Here is a 21,427-nt window from a genome sequence, read left to right as displayed (position 1 = left end):
GCAGGCAATATAAATGATCAACACGGGCGAAGAAAGTTAACTATCGGTTGGCAAAAGGAAACTTGTGGATAGTATTTTAACTTGAAAAGAAGAAAAAATAGGATGTCCAGCGGGTAAATCTAGTGAAATATTTGTTTATTTGTGATATTAATTAATTATTTATGGCGTTACCACTGTGAACAATGTAAACTCGCCACCAACGTAGATTTTTACATGCATGCATGTAGTCGTCAAGTTTTTCATAAAAAATTGAGCGCTCACTCAAAACTGTACGCGGGAGATATGCACTTGTCGTCTGATGTGAGACAGACCGATTGTATTTGCTTGGTTTACCATTTGTATAACTTCCAGATTTTGTGTGAAAACAAGTTAACGCCGAGGTAATGATTCTGAGAGCTTCCAGCCATAACAATTATCAAGTCTTCTAAACTTTTAATCTATATATAATAATTCTGTCCACAAATAGATAGACTTAGTCTCCATTCCTACACTGCATTAAAAAATAAAATTCGAATAGATTCTATATGATGGTTATTTGAAAGCAGACACATGTTTGAGACAGTTGGATCCGAAACGTTTGGAACTATTGAGTATTGCATAAAACAAGCAAAACGATGTATACATTCATATTTTACTTTACATTGATCTCATTGATAAATATTTCGAGAAATACTTATCATACATGACTATATACATGTTTTAAGTAAAACAAATAATACACAGTCAAATTTATGAATCGTCCAAGTTACAATGCATATGCGAGTAATTGCATTCATTGTATAATCCTAGTTTTACCATTGGCAGAGCAGGAATTAAAGAAAATACCTATTTGTAAAATCAATCAGAAAGGTACTACTGAATTTTGGAGTTCACAGACTACTTTCCATGACAATCTGGAGTTTATTAAAGCGGGAGGGTCGTTACCTGCGCACGCGCGGGAATTGAGTTCCCAGATGGGTTTGGTTTTCAGTCATGTACAAGTCGCATGTGTTTTGGGTTAGAATAAGTTAAATATGGATTTTCGCGCATTGAATTTAACAAGACCCTAGTATAATATTAGACTAACTGGTAAAAGCTATTTCGTGTTAATCTTCTCTCTATTTTTGGGTAATGTAGCTATTCCGTGCATATTGTCAGTCTGGTCCCTAAAACCAAGCCTACAGTGACTTTGTTTATGATAATTAGAACATCTAAATATAGTGCCCTGTTCACGTGTGTGACAAATGTTGGGAATTATATACACATTATCTATTATAAAATACAATCGACCCACAACTACTGCCATTTCACTGTATATAATTTGTGTCAAATTCTTTTATCTATGAATTTAGTGTGCATTGACTGACTATGTGACACATACTCTGTTCAAATGTTGGTCGAAAAACGTGTCCAATTTTCTGTCCTTTCATAGCGTGCTACACATACTGGTTCATCTGAATGTTAACATCATAGATGGAAACCTAGACAGGACGTTGTTACAGTTGTTAAATGAATTCGTATCACCAAGGGTATGCATGGAGACATGACTACAGCAATACAATGGAGTGTTGAAAAGATGTTTAATTAAAAAGAAAGACTATATACATTTACCTTTATGCAATGTTTCCATAACAACAGTGTGTATCCCCACTATTCTCAGTTTAAGTTAGCACTAAACAAAATTTCTGAATTAGCCACCCCATGAAATATATAGGATAATCGTTTTATAAAGAGATGACAATATGGAATTTAAAAAATTACATTTCTAATGTATGATGTAATTACTTTTATAATTAATACGGTCCGAGGACATATCATCCTGATCATGTAATTATAAGAAGGAGTGAAATTTAATTAGCCTATATTTAGTACTGAACAAATTAATGTAGAGGAACCCAAGGCCTACAAATAAAACAATTATGTTTCTGCTTATCTGTTTGAGAAATAAAAGCACAACTGTTTGAAATTTGAATTAATTTTGAAATAAAGATTAAATAAAAATTTTGCATCCTCATCAACTTTGGAGCGAAAAAGAACCAATTGCTCCTTGTTATATTAGGTTTCAGAGAACCTGTGGTATGAGTCTATATTCTAAGCTGATTTGACATAATCTCATAAAATTGTTGCGTCATACTTCACTCAAATCCTGACTTAAAATAGAAGTATGGTCCTCGTGTATAACAAATATACTGCACATTCTGCCAGGTGCAGCCTCTGTACATATTGAACAATTGGCTGAACTTATATGGCATCTCTTCTCTGCTTCCTTACTGGTCAGGTATTTTTTTTTTCCACACTTCGGATCTCGAGTAAAAGTTGTTTTTTTTCTGAAAATACAACAAGATTGTGTTGAATAATTAATCAAGTATTATTGATTCTGTTATCTTAGGTATAATTGCAACAATATATCAGTGTGGATTATGGATATAGTGGATGTAACGTTTAGATACAGCCCTAATGTGGTCATGTGACTGTTAATTAAACAAATACTTTATTAAAAATTCAATCGAGCGCTGTGAATAAATTAAAAGGGATACCACATTTTTCTCCTCGAAAATTACAAAACAGTCACAGAAATTTTGAATAGAACTTTCTTTTGAAATTATGTTTTTTTATTTATTTAATGCGTAAATTTAACAAACATCGCTGTGACTTTTATGTTCATATATATATATATTACAATTACAATCTTTGAATGGCCTGATGAGTGACGGCTGAGTAGTACTCATTTGATTTACAATTTTTATTTAAGAATTAAAACAAATATATACACATTTACAATTTGCATATATGGAGTTGCTACATTGATTATTAGTCATGAAATTTTAACTGATGTTTTGTTTAAGTTTTTCATACTTCTATAGAATATAATAAAAAGTTAACTTTGATTAACATGTGCCGAAACACTACTCAGCCTTAAGCTGAAACAATAAAATGCATTTTTACAAATAGTGTCACCTAGTCATAGTTCATACCAAACGTGAAACGCTAAAGTGCCTAACTTGTAACTGCCTGTCAAATGTGAAAATATATCTTGCATTGTGCCTAAACCTGCAACCACCTTCCAGAAGATCTCCCAACACAACCCTGCCAAACATGAAACGCTAACTTGCCTAACTTGTAACCACCTGTCCAATGTGAACAAATATACATCGTGCCTAACCCTGCAACCACCTTCCAGGAAAGCCTCTATGTTCAAACTTAACAAACATCAAAAGTTAACGTGTCTAACCTACAACCACCTGCGAAATGCGAAATGCGAAAATTAAATTGCAGCCACTTCCCATACAATCATTTAGGTTCGAACCTGCCAGTTGTACCACGTAAAACAAGTTTTAAACGTGTGTTTTCGAGAGCATCTCACGAATGTGTATAGAATCCTGTAGTAAACGTTCTAAATTGCATACTAGTCAATACTATTTAGTTCATAATCCTGTCATCGTTAACAAATTAATTATTTACCGCGTAATCATTCACACGATGCTCACATACGGTATGTTAGTTATACTTACATGTGCGTCGTTGTCTAATTTCTTTGAAGTAATCTACAGAAATGTAACCATGTTCGTCACCGGATGACAGTATTACATTGTTAGCAGAAATCATAAACTCGATTCCATCTGTAGAATAAAAAATAAATAAAAAATAAAAATATCGAGTTTAAGAAGTTTGTAAACATGAATATTATCATTATCATTTGAAATGACAAATAATATTATACATATCATCACACAGGTATTTAAATGCAGAAATGCGGATCTCACATACGTTATTTAATATTCCATAATAATTGTTAATGTGATATGATGTATAAAGATTGTGTGCGGTTGCAACATAATCATTCAAGGCATGTCAGGGATAAGGCTCTTAGACAGCATTCATGAAAACATTAAGGCCGCCAGTGGGTATATAAATCTGATCTGTAAAACAAAGTATCGTACGTCCATATTCTCATATAATGGCATCTTTACATGACGAAGATGGGGTTTCAAATGGCAGAAATGCTTAATGTTGAATCTCCTTGCAATACTAAAATGGCACCTTGTGTTCGACTACAAAAGGAATGCACGTATTCCAAAATATATTAGGTTTATGTAGAGGAGGTATGTAATCGGTCAAGCCATGCAATACATGGTGCAAAATATTTACAGAAATTCTGATCTCACCTTTAATTGCTTTCTCCAAGTCTAAAACAATTATAACATCACAATCCCAGCGCATTCCTAAAAAAATTGTATAAAAATGCATCAGTCATTTGCCACTAACCATAATGAATTGCACACCATGCTGTAATGAATGCAAAATCCAAGCTAAAACACAGGCAAGTTTAGGCAGTCCTGGTTTATAAAATTCGTCAATTTGTAAACGTACCATTTGTACCATTTTTGGGAGTAATTTGTCTTGAAATACTTAAATGTAACCTCAAAGCTAGCAGTGTATTTGCTAGAACTTAAATTAGTAAAACTGTGGCGCACTGCCAGTGTTCTTGTTTATCAGTTAGTCTTACATAGTTATCAACATGTAAAACCTACAAACGGGTTTGATAAAAACCTATCCCAGTTAAGAATAAACGGTCTCTCGTCTTTATTGTAAATAGTAAATGTTTGCAATAGTTGGTTTAGAATGGTAGTTGTTTAGGCTATGTTCATTTTTAGACTATGTATATGCAGGCAAAACTAAGGTTCCCAAGGTGCAACACCGCTATTGAGGGCGCACCTGCCTGTGATGACGTTTTCTCTTGGCTCGGAAAGGTTATACGTAACACAATGCGTATTATTTGGTGCTGATGACATAATAAAAAAAACTTAAAACGAAAAATATATTATCTACGAGTATTTGCAACATGTCTGTATTTAATTGACCAATAGGCGTTCTAGAATTCTTGTGTTTATATGACATCACCTGGTTATGGCTGCGAAGATCAAAGTACTATTGGCATCAAATTATTGGCCGAAACCTTCATGTTTGGAGAAACCAGGGTAAAAATTAGTTACATTTAAATTAGTTAGTGGAAAATCTTATCTGTGTGATATTTAGCGTACATGTCACCTGTGCTTTGATCTCGTGGCTTATATCCAGTAATTATCGCGTGACCAATTAAGAATTAGGAAATCTACCTCATTCTTTTAGAGCTATATACATACCGCTAATAACTCCGACCTCGTCTGGCATTCCTGGTGCAAAATGTATGTGATTTCTACCCATCCTTGATAAGCCCTTCATTGAGATAATAAAACAATAATTATGTTAAAAAATATTGTTGTAGGCACCTAAAATAGTGGCATTTGACTTTGTACTATTTTATTTGACCCTACACAGATGTGGCACGTTATATTGAAATAAAACAATTATTGTCAAAAGATCACATCTGGAAGGGAGGTTTAGGAGTGTTTTCGTAAGCTGTAACCAATTGATTTGTATCATCGTAGTAATGTATAGCGTAAATAAAAAATGTAATTTCGTAGACATGGCAAGGTCTAAAATGTATTCCCCTATTTTAATCTTCCATAATTCGTACAAAGATATTATTTTCTACATTTAATGTCGTAATTCGTAAGAAATTTTCTTTCGAATCCCGGTTCATGCCAAAAAACTATGCGCTAAACCTTCGTTACACATCTGCAGTGAAGTTCTTGAATTTTGGACGTGTCTTTTTGCGATATACTTTCCGTCGGGTATAGTTTAGTGTTTTCTCATACATTATGTGCAATGATAATAAACGTTTTGTGGGCAGTATATGGTATGTATGTCACCAGGAAACTATGAAAACGTCAACCATTATTGGATGTTGATGCATCAAAGGCAAAGTTGTCGTATATCTCGAATGTAGGAATTTTTGGCAACGTTTGGCAAGTTTCATACATATAAATTATATCTTATGATTGAATCCATGTATTGATATTTAAAATATTTTTTACTGCAATTGGAACTTTTATTTTATTTCCTATAAAAAAGTAAAATGCCTAATTTACTACCTGTAACCTGTACCAGCTACCCCCTCCCCCATTATATCTCAACAATGTGGAGGAATGATTGTATTTTGGAACTAAGTCTGTATACATATGTAAAAAAATGTTTTATGAGACGAAGACTGAATATATAATATTTTGCCATTAGTATAAATTATAATACTGTTCTGTACAACGAGGCGTTCTCATTAATACCACGTGCTGCATAGTTATCGAACAATAAACTGGCAGTGTTTAGGGATATTGCATGAACTCATGAAAAGAATTGCGTATGAATCAGCAACATCCGATGTTTGGTTACGTGTATAAGCATCGTTCAAACAACGAACACGGTATTAGGGACTCGCGTTATAATATTCTGGTTATTTTCATCCGCAAACCAGCTAACAGCGTGTTATGTGTTATGTGCGTGTGAACGTTCTACGTATAACTGTTACATAAAAAGAAAATGTTTGCTTAAAAACTTTGCTCGAGGCGTCTTTCCCATTAATGAACATATTCCAATTCTGGTAGTAAATAGTTGCATTACAAGTAAAGAGTGGTGTATGAAATGATTGTATGCATTATACTGATTATGGGAAAACGGTATGCTGGAAACCAGTCTGAATAGTGAAGTTTATTTGAGACAGGCGATACATCACAGTGTTGACTGTATTTACACTATTAATAGCACAAATGTGTATATATTGTCTAACTTGGGTCAAATTTTATTAGTCAAATAAATCGTAAATACAAATGTTCGTGCATGTGTGTCCGTATTAGAGATGCGCTTTCAATAAACCAAACACATTTCATATATTCACCTTTTCTTTGATTCTCTCTAAGTGCTTGCTGTAAGTGCCGTATATAACAGTTGGATATTCTGACGCATCCGTGATTCTTTTCAATTCAAGACCTTGAACCTTAATTTGGAAAGAACTAAAGTGTTATAGATACAAGTCAAATATAGTGCATGATTATAGATAATAATTAAATAATTGTCAAATGATTAATTGATGACATTTGTTCCAGAATATCTTAATTAGTAGTAAATGTACAGTAGATATAATTATTGATATTATATAATTCACAGTTTTTAACATTTATGTTTTTCACCTTAACGGAATGGCCCTGATTTGCGCGTATCTGCAACAAGTTACTGTCTGGATGGTTTCTCAAGGCAAAACGCTGTTTGTCATTATTAGTCACAACTCTTTTCACATCTTCAATAGTATAACCGCGAAAATGTTGATGATGTAGCATGTCTTCAACATTCAAAAATCCACCTAATAAATACAATGAAAGGGATGAGTACGAAAATGAACAAAAATGATCATAAATTATTTACAGAATCTATCCCACTTATTCTGAAAATTGTTATATATAAAAATTATTTATAAACCAATACAAAAACGTAATCACAATTCGCCTGTAGATATCTATCTACCTTCCGTTTCCTTTCCGTCTTTTCAACCAGTGACATGTCAATTACTATCGTGTACAATGTGTTCACTCTGGATTTGTCTATTGTAAATCCTAACATTTTCTATTTAATCTGAGAAATGGCATGGCCATAAAAATGGGTTTCTTACTCATCTATTCATAACAAAAATCACATTCGATTTACCCAATAACTAAAAGAAAATTAATATACTTGTACCTTTATCAAGTTGAAATCCAAATTTGTTGGCATTGTGCCTTAAAATATTAGATAACTTCTTGCTGAGCTGCACCTCTCGGTTACACTACAAAACAATCACACACTATTGCATATTAGACTTTTGTACTAAGTAAAAAAATCTAAGATCAAGGAGTAACAATACATGTAACAGTTTCGAAGTGTTCTTTCTATGCGAGTAATCACTGGATATTCGGCACGAATGTCCGAAGGTGAAAATCTTGTAGATGAAAAGCTTGTAGATTGTAGTTTGTTGTTTTATGTGGAACAGAAATTGTGACAAAATAAACTGTTGTAAGTGTGAAAGAGTATCACTTTAAAACGCAGATATGTGGATTTCTCCAAAATGAACATTCCGCCAAAAAAATGCATTGGTGAATACTCGTCATGACAGTTGAAATATAGACGTCCAAAATGAGATGATTGTTCGAACAGAAATTTGCATTTTACTTTCACCTCCAAATAAATCACAAGGCATTAACCGATTTATTTAAGTACATGAACGGAAAATATTTGGTTATACGTATCTTACCACAGGCACACCTTCCAAGGTGTTAGCATTGGCGCTTGGGAGACTATCTTCAACTGTCCCTTCAGAACTCTCACGACGTTCACATGTAATTTCCCCAATGGTTAATAGTGATGGCATAGTTTTCTTGAATTTCAACTTGAAGTCATTTCCAATTTCATGCTGACCTAATGACGCTTTATTTCCCAACTCTGTTAATCCATCTTCTAAGTTCCTCTTTTGTGATAGAATGTCAGCTGGGTTGCCATGGTAAAGACAGTTTACAGCGTAAGACTGCATACTTTTTGCACGTTCCAAGTCCAACTCAATGTGATCCAACTGTGCCTGTAATTCTTTGTCTCGCTTACCGCATACCTCGGTCACTTTGGTGAGAAGTTTCTGCTCTTCTTGTTTTACACGATTAATAATATCAGCTGCGTGTTGTTTTATTTGTTTTTCCTCCGATACCTGCTCACGTTTGAACAGCTTCATTGCTTGGTTCTGTTTCTCCTCACCAGATTTCAGCGACGTCACTGATTTGTTCAGTTCATCTATCAGATGGTGTAAATTTGGAGTGTATTTCTTCAGTGCATCTTCCATGGATATCATGCGATGATCGGATCCGTTATGGTTAATCAAACCACATTGAATGCATGCTGTGACTTGACACACATCACAAAATAACACCAACTGGTTGTCAGGATGATTTGGACAGAATTGTGGTCGGATGAGATGACGCTGAGCTGATTTCTCTAATTCTTGGTACTCTTCCACTGTGATCACTTTGTGGTTTTTCGTAACTCGCATAACATTATGTGGAACACTGCATTCTTGGCAAAAGAACTGGACACAGTCCTTACACCAGAACGAGGCTGCTGATGCACACACTTCACACTTTAACATATCTTGACCAATCTTGACGTTAGAGAACATTTCCAGCACGTCGTTGATGAACAAATTATTGTTTAGTGCTCCGATGCCACCTGGGGGAATGATGTGTGACTTACGACATGTTGGACAAGTCAACTGACCACCGTTCTTCTCAACCCACGTCTTCAGACATTTCTCACAGAATGTATGAACACACGGTAATATCTTCGGTGATGTAAATCTTTCTTGACATACAGCACAGAGGAGAACGTTCTCGTTAATATCATCCACAAGTTGTTTGTGTGAAGTAGTTCCAACATTACTGCAGGCCATCGTTATATCTATTATGAAGAATAAAATATAAGCAGAAATGTAAATGTGATTGTCAAATTTAACATTTGGAAACAATTCATTAGCTAACAATTCTTTATCTAATTCGTAATAGTGAAAGATAGTTAAAGAAAATGCGGCAATGGGATGTATTAAAGATTGTGTTTTAATTACACCATATCCATACGAGAATTGGATATCTATAAATAGATGCAGGAATCGATAAAACAAACTGTCAATATTATGGTCCATACATTAACTACATGTTGAACATCAATGTATGACAACCTTATTTAAAAATAATCAACTTATCAAATAATGCAATTATTTGTATATACCGGGTGTCACGTGTGACGCAGGATGTGTACCCTGTTTTCGAAACACCTGACATCACTTATTCATCCCATATAACACGTCTGCTTGCTTTAATAAAGCAGTGCAATAATTGTCTTTATCCTATATATCATGGCAGTTCAGTGTAATAAAGCAGTGTAATAATTGTCTTTATCCCATATATCATGGCAGTTTGGTGTTATAAAGCAGTGTAATAATTGCCTTTATCCCATATATCATGGCAGTTTGGTGTAATAAAGGAGTTTAATAATTGTCTTTATTCGATATATCATGGCAGTTTGGTGTAATAAAGCAGTGTAATAATTGTCTTTATCCCATATATCATGGCAGTTTGGTGTAATAAAGCAGTGTAATAATTGTCTTTATCCCATATATCATGGCAGTTTGGTGTAATAAAGCAGTGTAATAATTGTCTTTATCCCATACATCATGACAGTTTGGTGTAATAAAGCAGTGTAATAATTGTCTTTATCCCATATATCATGGCAGTTCAGTGTAATAAAGCAGTATAATAATTGTCTTTATTCCATATACAATGGCAGTTTGGTGTAATAAAGCAGTGTACTAATTGTCTTTATCCCATATATCATGGCAGTTTGGTGTAATAAAGGAGTTTAATAATTGTCTTTATTCGATATATCATGGCAGTTTGGTGTAATAAAGCAGTGTAATAATTGTCTTTATCCCATATATCATGGCAGTTTGGTGTAATAAAGCAGTGTAATAATTGTCTTTATCCCATATATCATGGCAGTTTGGTGTAATAAAGCAGTGTAATAATTGTCTTTATCCCATACATCATGACAGTTTGGTGTAATAAAGCAGTGTAATAATTGTCTTTATCCCATATATCATGGCAGTTCAGTGTAATAAAGCAGTATAATAATTGTCTTTATTCCATATACAATGGCAGTTTGGTGTAATAAAGCAGTGTACTAATTGTCTTTATCCCATATATCATGGCAGTTCAGTGTAATAAAGCAGTATAATAATTGTCGTTATCCCATATATCATGGCAGTTCAGTGTAATAAAGCAGTATAATAATTGTCTTTATCCCGTATATCATGGCAGTTGAGTGTAATAAAGCAGTGTAATAATTGTCTTTATCCCATATATCATGACAGTTCAGTGTAATAAAGCAGTGTAATAATTGTATTTATCCCATATATCATGACAGTTCAGTGTAATAAAGCAGTGTAATAATTGTCTTTATCCCATATATCATGGCAGTTTGGTGTAATAAAGCAGTGTAATAATTGTCTTTATCCCATATATCATGGCAGTTCAGTGTAATAAAGCAGTTTAATATTTGTCTTTACCCCATATATCATGGTAGTTCTGTGTAATAAAGCAGTTTAATAATTGCCTTTATCCCATATATCATGGCAGTCAGTGTAATCAAGCAGTGTAATAATTGTCTTTATCCCATATATCATAGCAGTTCAGTGTAATAAAGCAGTGTAATAATTGTCTTTATCCCATATATAATGGCAGTCAGTGTAATAAAGCAGTGTAATAATTGCCTTTATCCCATATATCATGACAGTTTGGTGTAATAAAGCAGTGTAATAATTGTCTTTATCCTATATATCATAGCAGCACAGTGTAATAAAGCAGTGTAATAATTGTCTTTATTTCATATACAATTGCAGTTTGGTGTAATAAAGCAGTGTAATAATTGTCTTTATCCTATATATCATGGCAGTTCAGTGTAATAAAGCAGTGTAATAATTGTCTTTATTCCATATATCATGGCAGTTCAGTGTAATAAAGCAGTGTAATAATTGTCTTTATTCCATATACCATGACAGTTTGGTGTAATAAAGCAGTGTAATAATTGTCTTTATCCCATATATCATGGCAGTTCAGTGTAATAAAGCAGTGTAATAATTGTCTTTATTCCATATACAATTGCAGTTTGGTGTAATAAAGCAGTGTAATAATTGTCTTTATCCTATATATCATGGCAGTTCAGTGTAATAAAGCAGTGTAATAATTGTCTTTATCCCATATATCATGGCAGTTTGGTGTTATAAAGCAGTGTAATAATTGTATTTAGCCCATATACAATGGCAGTTTGGTGTAATAAAGCAGTGTACTAATTGTCTTTATCCCATATATCATGGCAGTTCAGTGTAATAAAGCAGTGTAATAATTGTTTTTATTCCATATACAATGGCAGTTCAGTGTAATAAAGCAGTGTAATAATTGTTTTTATTCCATATACAATGGCAGTTCAGTGTAATAAAGCAGTGTAATAATTGTCTTTATCCCATATATCATGACAGTTCAGTGTAATAAAGCAGTGTAATAATTGTTTTTATTCCATATACAATGGCAGTTCAGTGTAATAAAGCAGTGTAATAATTGTCTTTATCTCACATATCATGGCAGTTCAGCGTAATAAAGCAGTGTAATAATTGTCTTTATCTCACATATCATGGCAGTTTGGTGTAATAAAGCAGTGTAATAATTGTCTTTATCCCATATATCATGGCAGTTTGGTGTAATAAAGCAGTGTACTAATTGTCTTTATCCCATATATCATGGCAGTTCAGTGTAATAAAGCAGTGTAAAAATTGTTTTTATTCCATATACAATGGCAGTTCAGTGTAATAAAGCAGTGTAATAATTGTTTTTATTCCATATACAATGGCAGTTCAGTGTAATAAAGCAGTGTAATAATTGTCTTTATCCCATATATCATGACAGTTCAGTGTAACAAAGCAGTGTAATAATTGTTTTTATTCCATATACAATGGCAGTTCAGTGTAATAAAGCAGTGTAATAATTGTCTTTATCTCACATATCATGGCAGTTCAGTGTAATAAAGCAGTGTAATAATTGTCTTTATCCCATATATCATGGCAGTTTGGTGTAATAAAGCAGTGTAATAATTGTCTTTATCCCACATATCATGGCAGTTCAGTGTAATAAAGCAGTGTAATAATTGTCTTTATCCCATATATCATGGCAGTTTGGTGTAATAAAGCAGTGTAATAATTGTCTTTATCCTATATATCATGGCAGTTCAGTGTAATAAAGCAGTGTAATAATTGTCTTTATCCCATATATCATGGCAGTTCAGTGTAATAAAGCAGTGTAATAATTGTCTTTATCCCACATATCATGGCAGTTCAGTGTAATAAAGCAGTGTAATAATTGTCTTTATCCCATATATCATGGCAGTTTGGTGTAATAAAGCAGTGTAATAATTGTCTTTATCCTATATATCATGGCAGTTCAGTGTAATAAAGCAGTGTAATAATTGTCTTTATCCCATATATCATGGCAGTTCAGTGTAATAAAGCAGTGTAATAATTGTCTTTATCCCATAGACCATGGCAATTCAGTGGAATAAAGCAATGTATTTTAGACATTTACCAACGTGCGTTTTCCCAACCTCTACTTGACAGCGCACGAGAATAGTCTTCCTGATGAACAGGTCGCTGAATTGTCATAGAATGTGTTAATGCTGACAGAATTACTTCCAAAGTCAGTGAAATGTTATCAATTCCCTTGAATGTTTTGACCCATCCCCAAATCATCTGGACTGTTTAGGGGTGACTATAAATTGTTGGTAAACTGTTCAAGGCGCTCTAATATGCAAATGATAGGGAACGCGCTAAGAATAATAAAGTTTTACTATTCCGATGTATTGATGAAGACAAACAAGCTGCAAGATGAATATATGGGATAAATTTGTGACTGTGATATTTTATTTATTGAACTTCTATGGTACACTCGTTTAGTAAATCTGATATCACATTAGTATTATTGTATTTGCAATTATAATAATATGTCGGCTAGAATACGTATGTGATATAAGTGAAACGTCACTTTAAATTCTCCTAACCTCGACTCCTCCACGACTTCTATTGTCTAGTGACAATGGCAGTGGTTTGAGTGGACTTCTTGGTAATTAAGTTACCAGTACATCCCCCTAAAAGTAACAATTTCTTAATCGCAATGGCCAAAGCCAAAAGCTTGCAGCAATTTTATGCTCGGGCAAAACAAATTGGAGTAAAGGACACTGGACTGGATCTGAACCTAGTCATTTTGAAATACCGCTGTTAGAGTTCATCTCAACTATACGTACGTCGTTTTGTTCAAGTTTGAGTGCCTAATAAAACAGGATATATTTATATCTAGGTAAGCAACTATACGTAGTCTACGTTGAATGCGATGCATTGACAATCGTGAAAGCTATTGTTAGTAGTGCAATGAACCCGGAAACACGAAGAAAAAAACGCAGTGACAATTTCCTATTTTAGTTTCAACATATTGAAACTGAGTTTCTCCATGACAACACAACGGAATGTTTAGCCTGTTTCGTTTCAACTGAGATTATACAATAATACGCAACTAATAATGTGGTCGTGACTAAAAACTTCGTCGTCTCAAAATGGCGGTATCAGAGTACAGTGCAGCTTATACAATTGTAAACATGTTTTGATATATTTGCAAAATTATTGATTTCGTGTAACTCACCTTAAAGATCACAACTACGGTAATCACGTGGCTTTCCTGACAATATAAAATTCGTGTTGGTTGTTCAGTTGGGATAGACACTGTTTGCTGCGTGGTGCCTGCAGTATTGTGAAATTGATTGAACTTTAACCCCCGTCAACTGGTATATGCTAATCAAGGGTACTGTATTTTTTCATGGCACAGTTAATGTGTAAGTAACTACTATTGTATAATGCCGCTTATTATATTTCTGTAGACAACAATATTAGCGCTCAAAGATCGATGTTCTGCCAATTTACTGAAGCCAAAGCAGATACTCAGTAAAACCGCCAGATTAGGTTTTTTTAATCGATAGCTGCCAAGACGCCCTGACACCGTATTTCGCAATAAACAAGTCTGGCAGATGACATTACGAAAGTGAGCCCTCACACATCAAATTTCCGAGAAATGTAGAGAAAATAGCTCATTGATAAACACGACCAACAGGCTTATTGGTGGTACTGTAGACTAATTAATTTTCACTTGGAATTTATTGAGAGTGAGAATAAAATCCATCAAATAACACCAATATTCCAACAGTTGCACTGGCTTCTAGTCACTTTCAGATCTCATACAACACAGTAATCCTGGTAGAAATCTTCGCTCTAGCAACAAGCAATTACTCAAAGTACCAAAAACCAGACTTAAATCATATGGTGACCGATCATTTTCTTCAACACATTCAAATCCAGATTGAAAACTCATCTGTTTTATCAAGCATTCCTATGAACTGTGAGCGTCATATGGCATCATTTGGCGGATAACAGGTGCCATATGAACTCTATATCATTATTATTACAAATGAAGAGATTGAAAGAAACTATCACTTTGTATAACCTACAGTACAGTACAGCATATGACATCAATCTACAAAAGCCAAGCATTTAGCAAAAACCTAAAACTTCGCCTACTCAGAACCACCACATTCTTTATTTCCACATATGCCAGTGAGTCCTGGTCCAACAAAACAAAAAGGAAGCATTCGAAATGTGGATGTACCAGTGTGTCGTGGATGGAGCACAATGATTGGATTCCACAACAACTTAAAACCACGCTAATGTTAGTGAAGCAGATAATGAACTTCGGCCACAGCGCAATTAGAAGACTTAAAGGCACTATTTTGCAAACGGAGAGATAAATCACTCCGCGAACTTTGTTACGTACTCCAGTACACACATTTCACACGACGTCGATTCTACCAATCAGATCACAGGATTCAAGAGCTGTAGAAAGAAAAAATCTAATTGGAGACTGGGGTACGTAACAAAGTTCGCGGAGTGATTTATTTCCCCGATTGCGAAATATTGCATAATAGTTTGGTGATACGGAATTTAGCATTCAGTCCGCTATCACGAACACACATGAGGTACAGGTTTCCAAACTGCAGCAGTAACTTCATCGAGATTTTCTCAAATTTTCGTAAGTACTAACCATATAATTGTCATTCATTATAACGGATAAGCGCACACAGCATATATTTACATTCATCCACACTCATTCTAAATCTCCAAACTAGGAAAATGGTATTGTTCATTATCGATTGTCTTAAAATATCTTCGGTATGTAGTAGCCATAATAACACTGCACGATGTACTACAACTAACTGGTAAATGGATTGAGTTCAGGTATTAGTAGCCATAATAGCACTGTCTGCACTATGTACTACAACTAACTGGTCAAGTTAGTTAGTAAGTCCCCAATGAGACTGGTACTCACCCAGGGTACATCAGATCTGGTGTCCCCAATGAGTCTGTGGTACTCACCCAGGATACATCAGATCTGGTGTCCCCAATGAGTCTGTGGTACTCACCCAGGGTACATCAGATCTGGTGTCCCCAATGAGTCTGTGGTACTCACCCAGGGTACATCAGATCTGGTGTCCCCAATGAGTCTGTGGTACTCACCCAGGGTACATCAGATCTGGTGTCCCCAATGAGACTGGTACTCACCCAGGGTACATCGGATCTGGTGTCCCCAATGAGACTTTGGTACTCACCCAGGGTACATCAAATCTGGTGTCCCCAATGAGTCTGTGGTACTCACCCAGGGTACATCAGATCTGGTGTCCCCAATGAGTCTGTGGAACTCACCCAGGGTACATCAGATCTTGTGTCCCCAATGAGACTGGTACTCACCCAGGGTACATCAGATCTGGTGTCCCCAATGAGTCTGTGGTACTCACCCAGGGTACATCAGATCTGGTGTCCCCAATGAGTCTGTGGTACTCACCCAGGGTACATCAGATCTGGTGTCCCCAATGAGACTGGTACTCACCCAGGGTACATCAGATCTGGTGTCCCCAATGAGTCTGTGGTACTCACCCAGGGTACATCAGATCTGGTGTCCCCAATGAGACTGGTACTCACCCAGGGTACATCAGATCTGGTGTCCCCAATGAGTCTGTGGTACTCACCCAGGGTACATCGGATCTGGTGTCCCCAATGAGACTGGTACTCACCCAGGGTACATCAGATCTGGTGTCCCCAATGAGTCTGTGGTACTCACCCAGGGTACATCGGATCTGGTGTCCCCAATGAGACTTTGGTACTCACCCAGGGTACATCAGATCTGGTGTCCCCAATGAGTCTGTGGTACTCACCCAGGGTACATCAGATCTGGTGTCCCCAATGAGACTGGTACTCACCCAGGGTACATCAGATCTGGTGTCCCCAATGAGTCTGTGGTACTCACCCAGGGTACATCAGATCTGGTGTCCCCAATGAGACTGGTACTCACCCAGGGTACATCAGATCTGGTGTCCCCAATGAGTCTGTGGTACTCACCCAGGGTACATCAGATCTGGTGTCCCCAATGAGACTGGTACTCACCCAGGGTACATCAGATCTGGTGTCCCCAATGAGTCTGTGGTACTCACCCAGGGTACATCAGATCTGGTGTCCCCAATGAGACCGGTACTCACCCAGGGTACATCAGATCTGGTGTCCCCAATGAGTCTGTGGTACTCACCCAGGGTACATCGGATCTGGTGTCCCCAATGAGACTGGTACTCACCCAGGGTACATCAGATCTGGTGTCCCCAATGAGTCTGTGGTACTCACCCAGGGTACATCGGATCTGGTGTCCCCAATGAGACTTTGGTACTCACCCAGGGTACATCAGATCTGGTGTCCCCAATGAGTCTGTGGTACTCACCCAGGATACATCGGATCTGGTGTCCCCAATGAGACTGGTACTCACCCAGGGTACATCAGATCTGGTGTCCCCAATGGGTCTGTGGTACTCACCCAGGGTACATCGGATCTGGTGTCCCCAATGAGACTTTGGTACTCACCCAGGGTACATCAGATCTGGTGTCCCCAATGAGTCTGTGGTACTCACCCAGGGTACATCGGATCTGGTGTCCCCAATGAGACTTTGGTACTCACCCAGGGTACAGTGGATCTGGTGTCCCCAGTGAGTCTGTGGTACTCACCCAGGGTACATCAGATCTGGTGTCCCCAATGAGTATGTGGTACTCACCCAGGGTACATCAGATCTGGTGTCCCCAATGAGACTGGTACTCACCCAGGGTACATCGGATCTGGTGTCCCCAATGAGTCTGTGGTACTCACCCAGGGTACATCAGATCTGGTGTCCCCAATGAGTCTGTGGTACTCACCCAGGGTACATCGGATCTGGTGTCCCCAATGAGACTGGTACTCACCCAGGGTACATCAGATCTGGTGTCCCCAATGAGTCTGTGGTACTCACCCAGGGTACATCAGATCTGGTGTCCCCAATGAGACTGGTACTCACCCAGGGTACATCAGATCTGGTGTCCCCAATGAGTCTGTGGTACTCACCCAGGGTACATCAGATCTGGTGTCCCCAATGAGACTGGTACTCACCCAGGGTACATCAGATCTGGTGTCCCCAATGAGTCTGTGGTACTCACCCAGGGTACATCGGATCTGGTGTCCCCAATGAGACTGGTACTCACCCAGGGTACATCAGATCTGGTGTCCCCAATGAGTCTGTGGTACTCACCCAGGGTACAGCAGATCTGGTGTCCCCAATGAGTCTGTGGTACTCACCCAGGGTACATCAGATCTGGTGTCCCCAATGAGACTGGTACTCACCCAGGGTACATCAGATCTGGTGTCCCCAATGAGTCTGTGGTACTCACCCAGGGTACAGTGGATCTGGTGTCCCCAGTGAGTCTGTGGTACTCACCCAGGGTACATCAGATCTGGTGTCCCCAATGAGTCTGTGGTACTCACCCAGGGTACATCGGATCTGGTGTCCCCAATGAGACTGGTACTCACCCAGGGTACATCAGATCTGGTGTCCCCAATGAGTCCGTGGCACTCACCCAGCACTGGAAACAACAGTGATAGGGAACGCGCTAAAAATCCTTTGAGGCGCAAATAAAGTTTTACTATTCCGATGTATTGATGAAGACAAACAAGCTGCAAGATGAATATATGGGATAAATTTGTGACTGTGATATTTTATTTATTGAACTTCTATGGTACACTCGTTTAGTAAATCTGATATCACATTAGTATTATTGTATTTGCAATTATAATAATATGTCGGCTAGAATACGTATGTGATATAAGTGAAACGTCACTTTAAATTCTCCTAACCTCGACTCCTCCACGACTTCTATTGTCTAGTGACAATGGCAGTGGTTTGAGTGGACTTCTTGGTATTTTAAGTTACCAGTACATCCCCCTAAAAGTAACAATTTCTTAATCGCAATGGCCAAAGCCAAAAGCTTGCAGCAATTTTATGCTCGGGCAAAACAAATTGGAGTAAAGGACACTGGACTGGATCTGAACCTAGTCATTTTGAAATACCGCTGTTAGAGTTCATCTCAACTATACGTACGTCGTTTTGTTCAAGTTTGAGTGCCTAATAAAACAGGATATATTTATATCTAGGTAAGCAACTATACGTAGTCTACGTTGAATGCAATGCATTGACAATCGTGAAAGCTATTGTTAGTAGTGCAATGAACCCGGAAACACGAAGAAAAAAACGCAGTGACAATTTCCTATTTTAGTTTCAACATATTGAAACTGAGTTTCTCCATGACAACACAACGGAATGTTTAGCCTGTTTCGTTTCAACTGAGATTATACAATAATACGCAACTAATAATGTGGTCGTGACTAAAAACTTCGTCGTCTCAAAATGGCGGTATCAGAGTACAGTGCAGCTTATACAATTGTAAACATGTTTTGATATATTTGCAAAATTATTGATTTCGTGTAACTCACCTTAAAGATCACAACTACGGTAATCACGTGGCTTTCCTGACAATATAAAATTCGTGTTGGTTGTTCAGTTGGGATAGACACTGTTTGCTGCGTGGTGCCTGCAGTATTGTGAAATTGATTGAACTTTAACCCCCGTCAACTGGTATATGCTAATCAAGGGTACTGTATTTTTTCATGGCACAGTTAATGTGTAAGTAACTACTATTGTATAATGCCGCTTATTATATTTCTGTAGACAACAATATTAGCGCTCAAAGATCGATGTTCTGCCAATTTACTGAAGCCAAAGCAGATACTCAGTAAAACCGCCAGATTAGGTTTTTTTAATCGATAGCTGCCAAGACGCCCTGACACCGTATTTCGCAATAAACAAGTCTGGCAGATGACATTACGAAAGTGAGCCCTCACACATCAAATTTCCGAGAAATGTAGAGAAAATAGCTCATTGATAAACACGACCAACAGGCTTATTGGTGGTACTGTAGACTAATTAATTTTCACTTGGAATTTATTGAGAGTGAGAATAAAATCCATCAAATAACACCAATATTCCAACAGTTGCACTGGCTTCTAGTCACTTTCAGATCTCATACAACACAGTAATCCTGGTAGAAATCTTCGCTCTAGCAACAAGCAATTACTCAAAGTACCAAAAACCAGACTTAAATCATATGGTGACCGATCATTTTCTTCAACACATTCAAATCCAGATTGAAAACTCATCTGTTTTATCAAGCATTCCTATGAACTGTGAGCGTCATATGGCATCATTTGGCGGATAACAGGTGCCATATGAACTCTATATCATTATTATTACAAATGAAGAGATTGAAAGAAACTATCACTTTGTATAACCTACAGTACAGTACAGAATATGACATCAATCTACAAAAGCCAAGCATTTAGCAAAAACCTAAAACTTCGCCTACTCAGAACCACCACATTCTTTATTTCCACATATGCCAGTGAGTCCTGGTCCAACAAAACAAAAAGGAAGCATTCGAAATGTGGATGTACCAGTGTGTCGTGGATGGAGCACAATGATTGGATTCCACAACAACTTAAAACCACGCTAATGTTAGTGAAGCAGATAATGTACTTCGGCCACAGCGCAATTAGAAGACTTAAAGGCACTATTTTGCAAACGGAGAGATAAATCACTCCGCGAACTTTGTTACGTACTCCAGTACACACATTTCACACGACGTCGATTCTACCAATCAGATCACAGGATTCAAGAGCTGTAGAAAGAAAAAATCTAATTGGAGACCGGGGTACGTAACAAAGTTCGCGGAGTGATTTATTTCCCCGATTGCGAAATATTGCATAATAGTTTGGTGATACGGAATTTAGCATTCAGTCCGCTATCACGAACACACATGAGGTACAGGTTTCCAAACTGCAGCAGTAACTTCATCGAGATTTTCTCAAATTTTCGTAAGTACTAACCATATAATTGTCATTCATTATAACGGATAAGCGCACACAGCATATGTTTACATTCATCCACACTCATTCTAAATCTCCAAACTAGGAAAATGGTATTGTTCATTATCGATTGTCTTAAAATATCTTCGGTATGTAGTAGCCATAATAACACTGCACGATGTACTACAACTAACTGGTAAATGGATTGAGTTCAGGTATTAGTAGCCATAATAACACTGTCTGCACTATGTACTACAACTAACTGGTCAAGTTAGTTAGTAAGTCCCCAATGAGACTGGTACTCACCCAGGGTACATCAGATCTGGTGTCCCCAATGAGTCTGTGGTACTCACCCAGGGTACATCGGATCTGGTGTCCCCAATGAGACTTTGGTACTCACCCAGGGTACAGTGGATCTGGTGTCCCCAGTGAGTCTGTGGTACTCACCCAGGGTACATCAGATCTGGTGTCCCCAATGAGTCTGTGGTACTCACCCAGGGTACATCGGATCTGGTGTCCCCAATGAGACTGTGGTACTCACCCAGAGTACAGCAGATCTGGTGTCCCCAATGAGTCCGTGGCACTCACCCAGCACTG

The 21,427-nt window shown here is 37.1% G+C and overlaps 2 protein-coding genes across 3 annotated transcripts in view; one reads left to right on the top strand and one right to left on the bottom strand.

The window, feature by feature from the left end:
- Positions 1-1,542: 1,542 nt before the first annotated feature.
- LOC100372879 (E3 ubiquitin-protein ligase TRIM56-like) lies at positions 1,543-19,583 on the bottom strand. 2 transcript variants are annotated; one of them, XM_085504337.1, is made up of 10 exons: positions 19,403-19,583; positions 14,160-14,257; positions 8,138-9,324; positions 7,588-7,672; positions 7,044-7,213; positions 6,752-6,850; positions 5,124-5,196; positions 4,146-4,202; positions 3,492-3,599; positions 1,543-2,306 (listed from the first exon to the last, which is right to left on the bottom strand). In XM_085504337.1, coding segments are annotated over exons 3-10 (1,773 nt in total). In that variant the 5' UTR covers positions 9,317-9,324; positions 14,160-14,257; positions 19,403-19,583; the 3' UTR covers positions 1,543-2,304. The 2 variants fall into 2 exon arrangements, with proteins under 2 accessions (XP_085360463.1, XP_006817883.1); XM_006817820.3 differs by lacking the exon at positions 19,403-19,583 and having other exon boundaries at positions 14,160-14,340.
- A 1,191-nt stretch (positions 19,584-20,774) lies between these two features.
- LOC100370764 (transmembrane emp24 domain-containing protein 4-like) overlaps positions 20,775-21,427 on the top strand; it is a 28,652-nt gene continuing 27,999 nt past the window's right edge. Inside the window, exon 1 of the mRNA XM_078010185.2 lies at positions 20,775-20,839. The gene's annotated coding sequence lies outside the window, so the exon portion shown is untranslated. The remainder of the gene's footprint in view (positions 20,840-21,427) is intronic.

Source organism: Saccoglossus kowalevskii, chromosome 10 (assembly GCF_978046115.1).
Source record: "Saccoglossus kowalevskii chromosome 10, keSacKowa6.1, whole genome shotgun sequence".
Taxonomy (NCBI): Eukaryota; Metazoa; Hemichordata; class Enteropneusta; family Harrimaniidae; genus Saccoglossus; species Saccoglossus kowalevskii.
This window is presented reverse-complemented; position numbering and strand designations above follow the sequence as displayed.

Coding starts and splice junctions, on each gene's coding strand:
- LOC100372879 (XM_085504337.1), bottom strand. CDS start 9,316: ATGGCCTGCAGTAATGTTGGAACTACTTCACACAAACAACTTGTGGAT. Junction 4,203..5,123: donor CGAGGTCGGAGTTATTAGCG/GTATGTATATAG, acceptor CAATTTTTTTAG/GAATGCGCTGGGATTGTGAT. Junction 3,600..4,145: donor CTTGGAGAAAGCAATTAAAG/GTGAGATCAGAA, acceptor TTTATTCTACAG/ATGGAATCGAGTTTATGATT.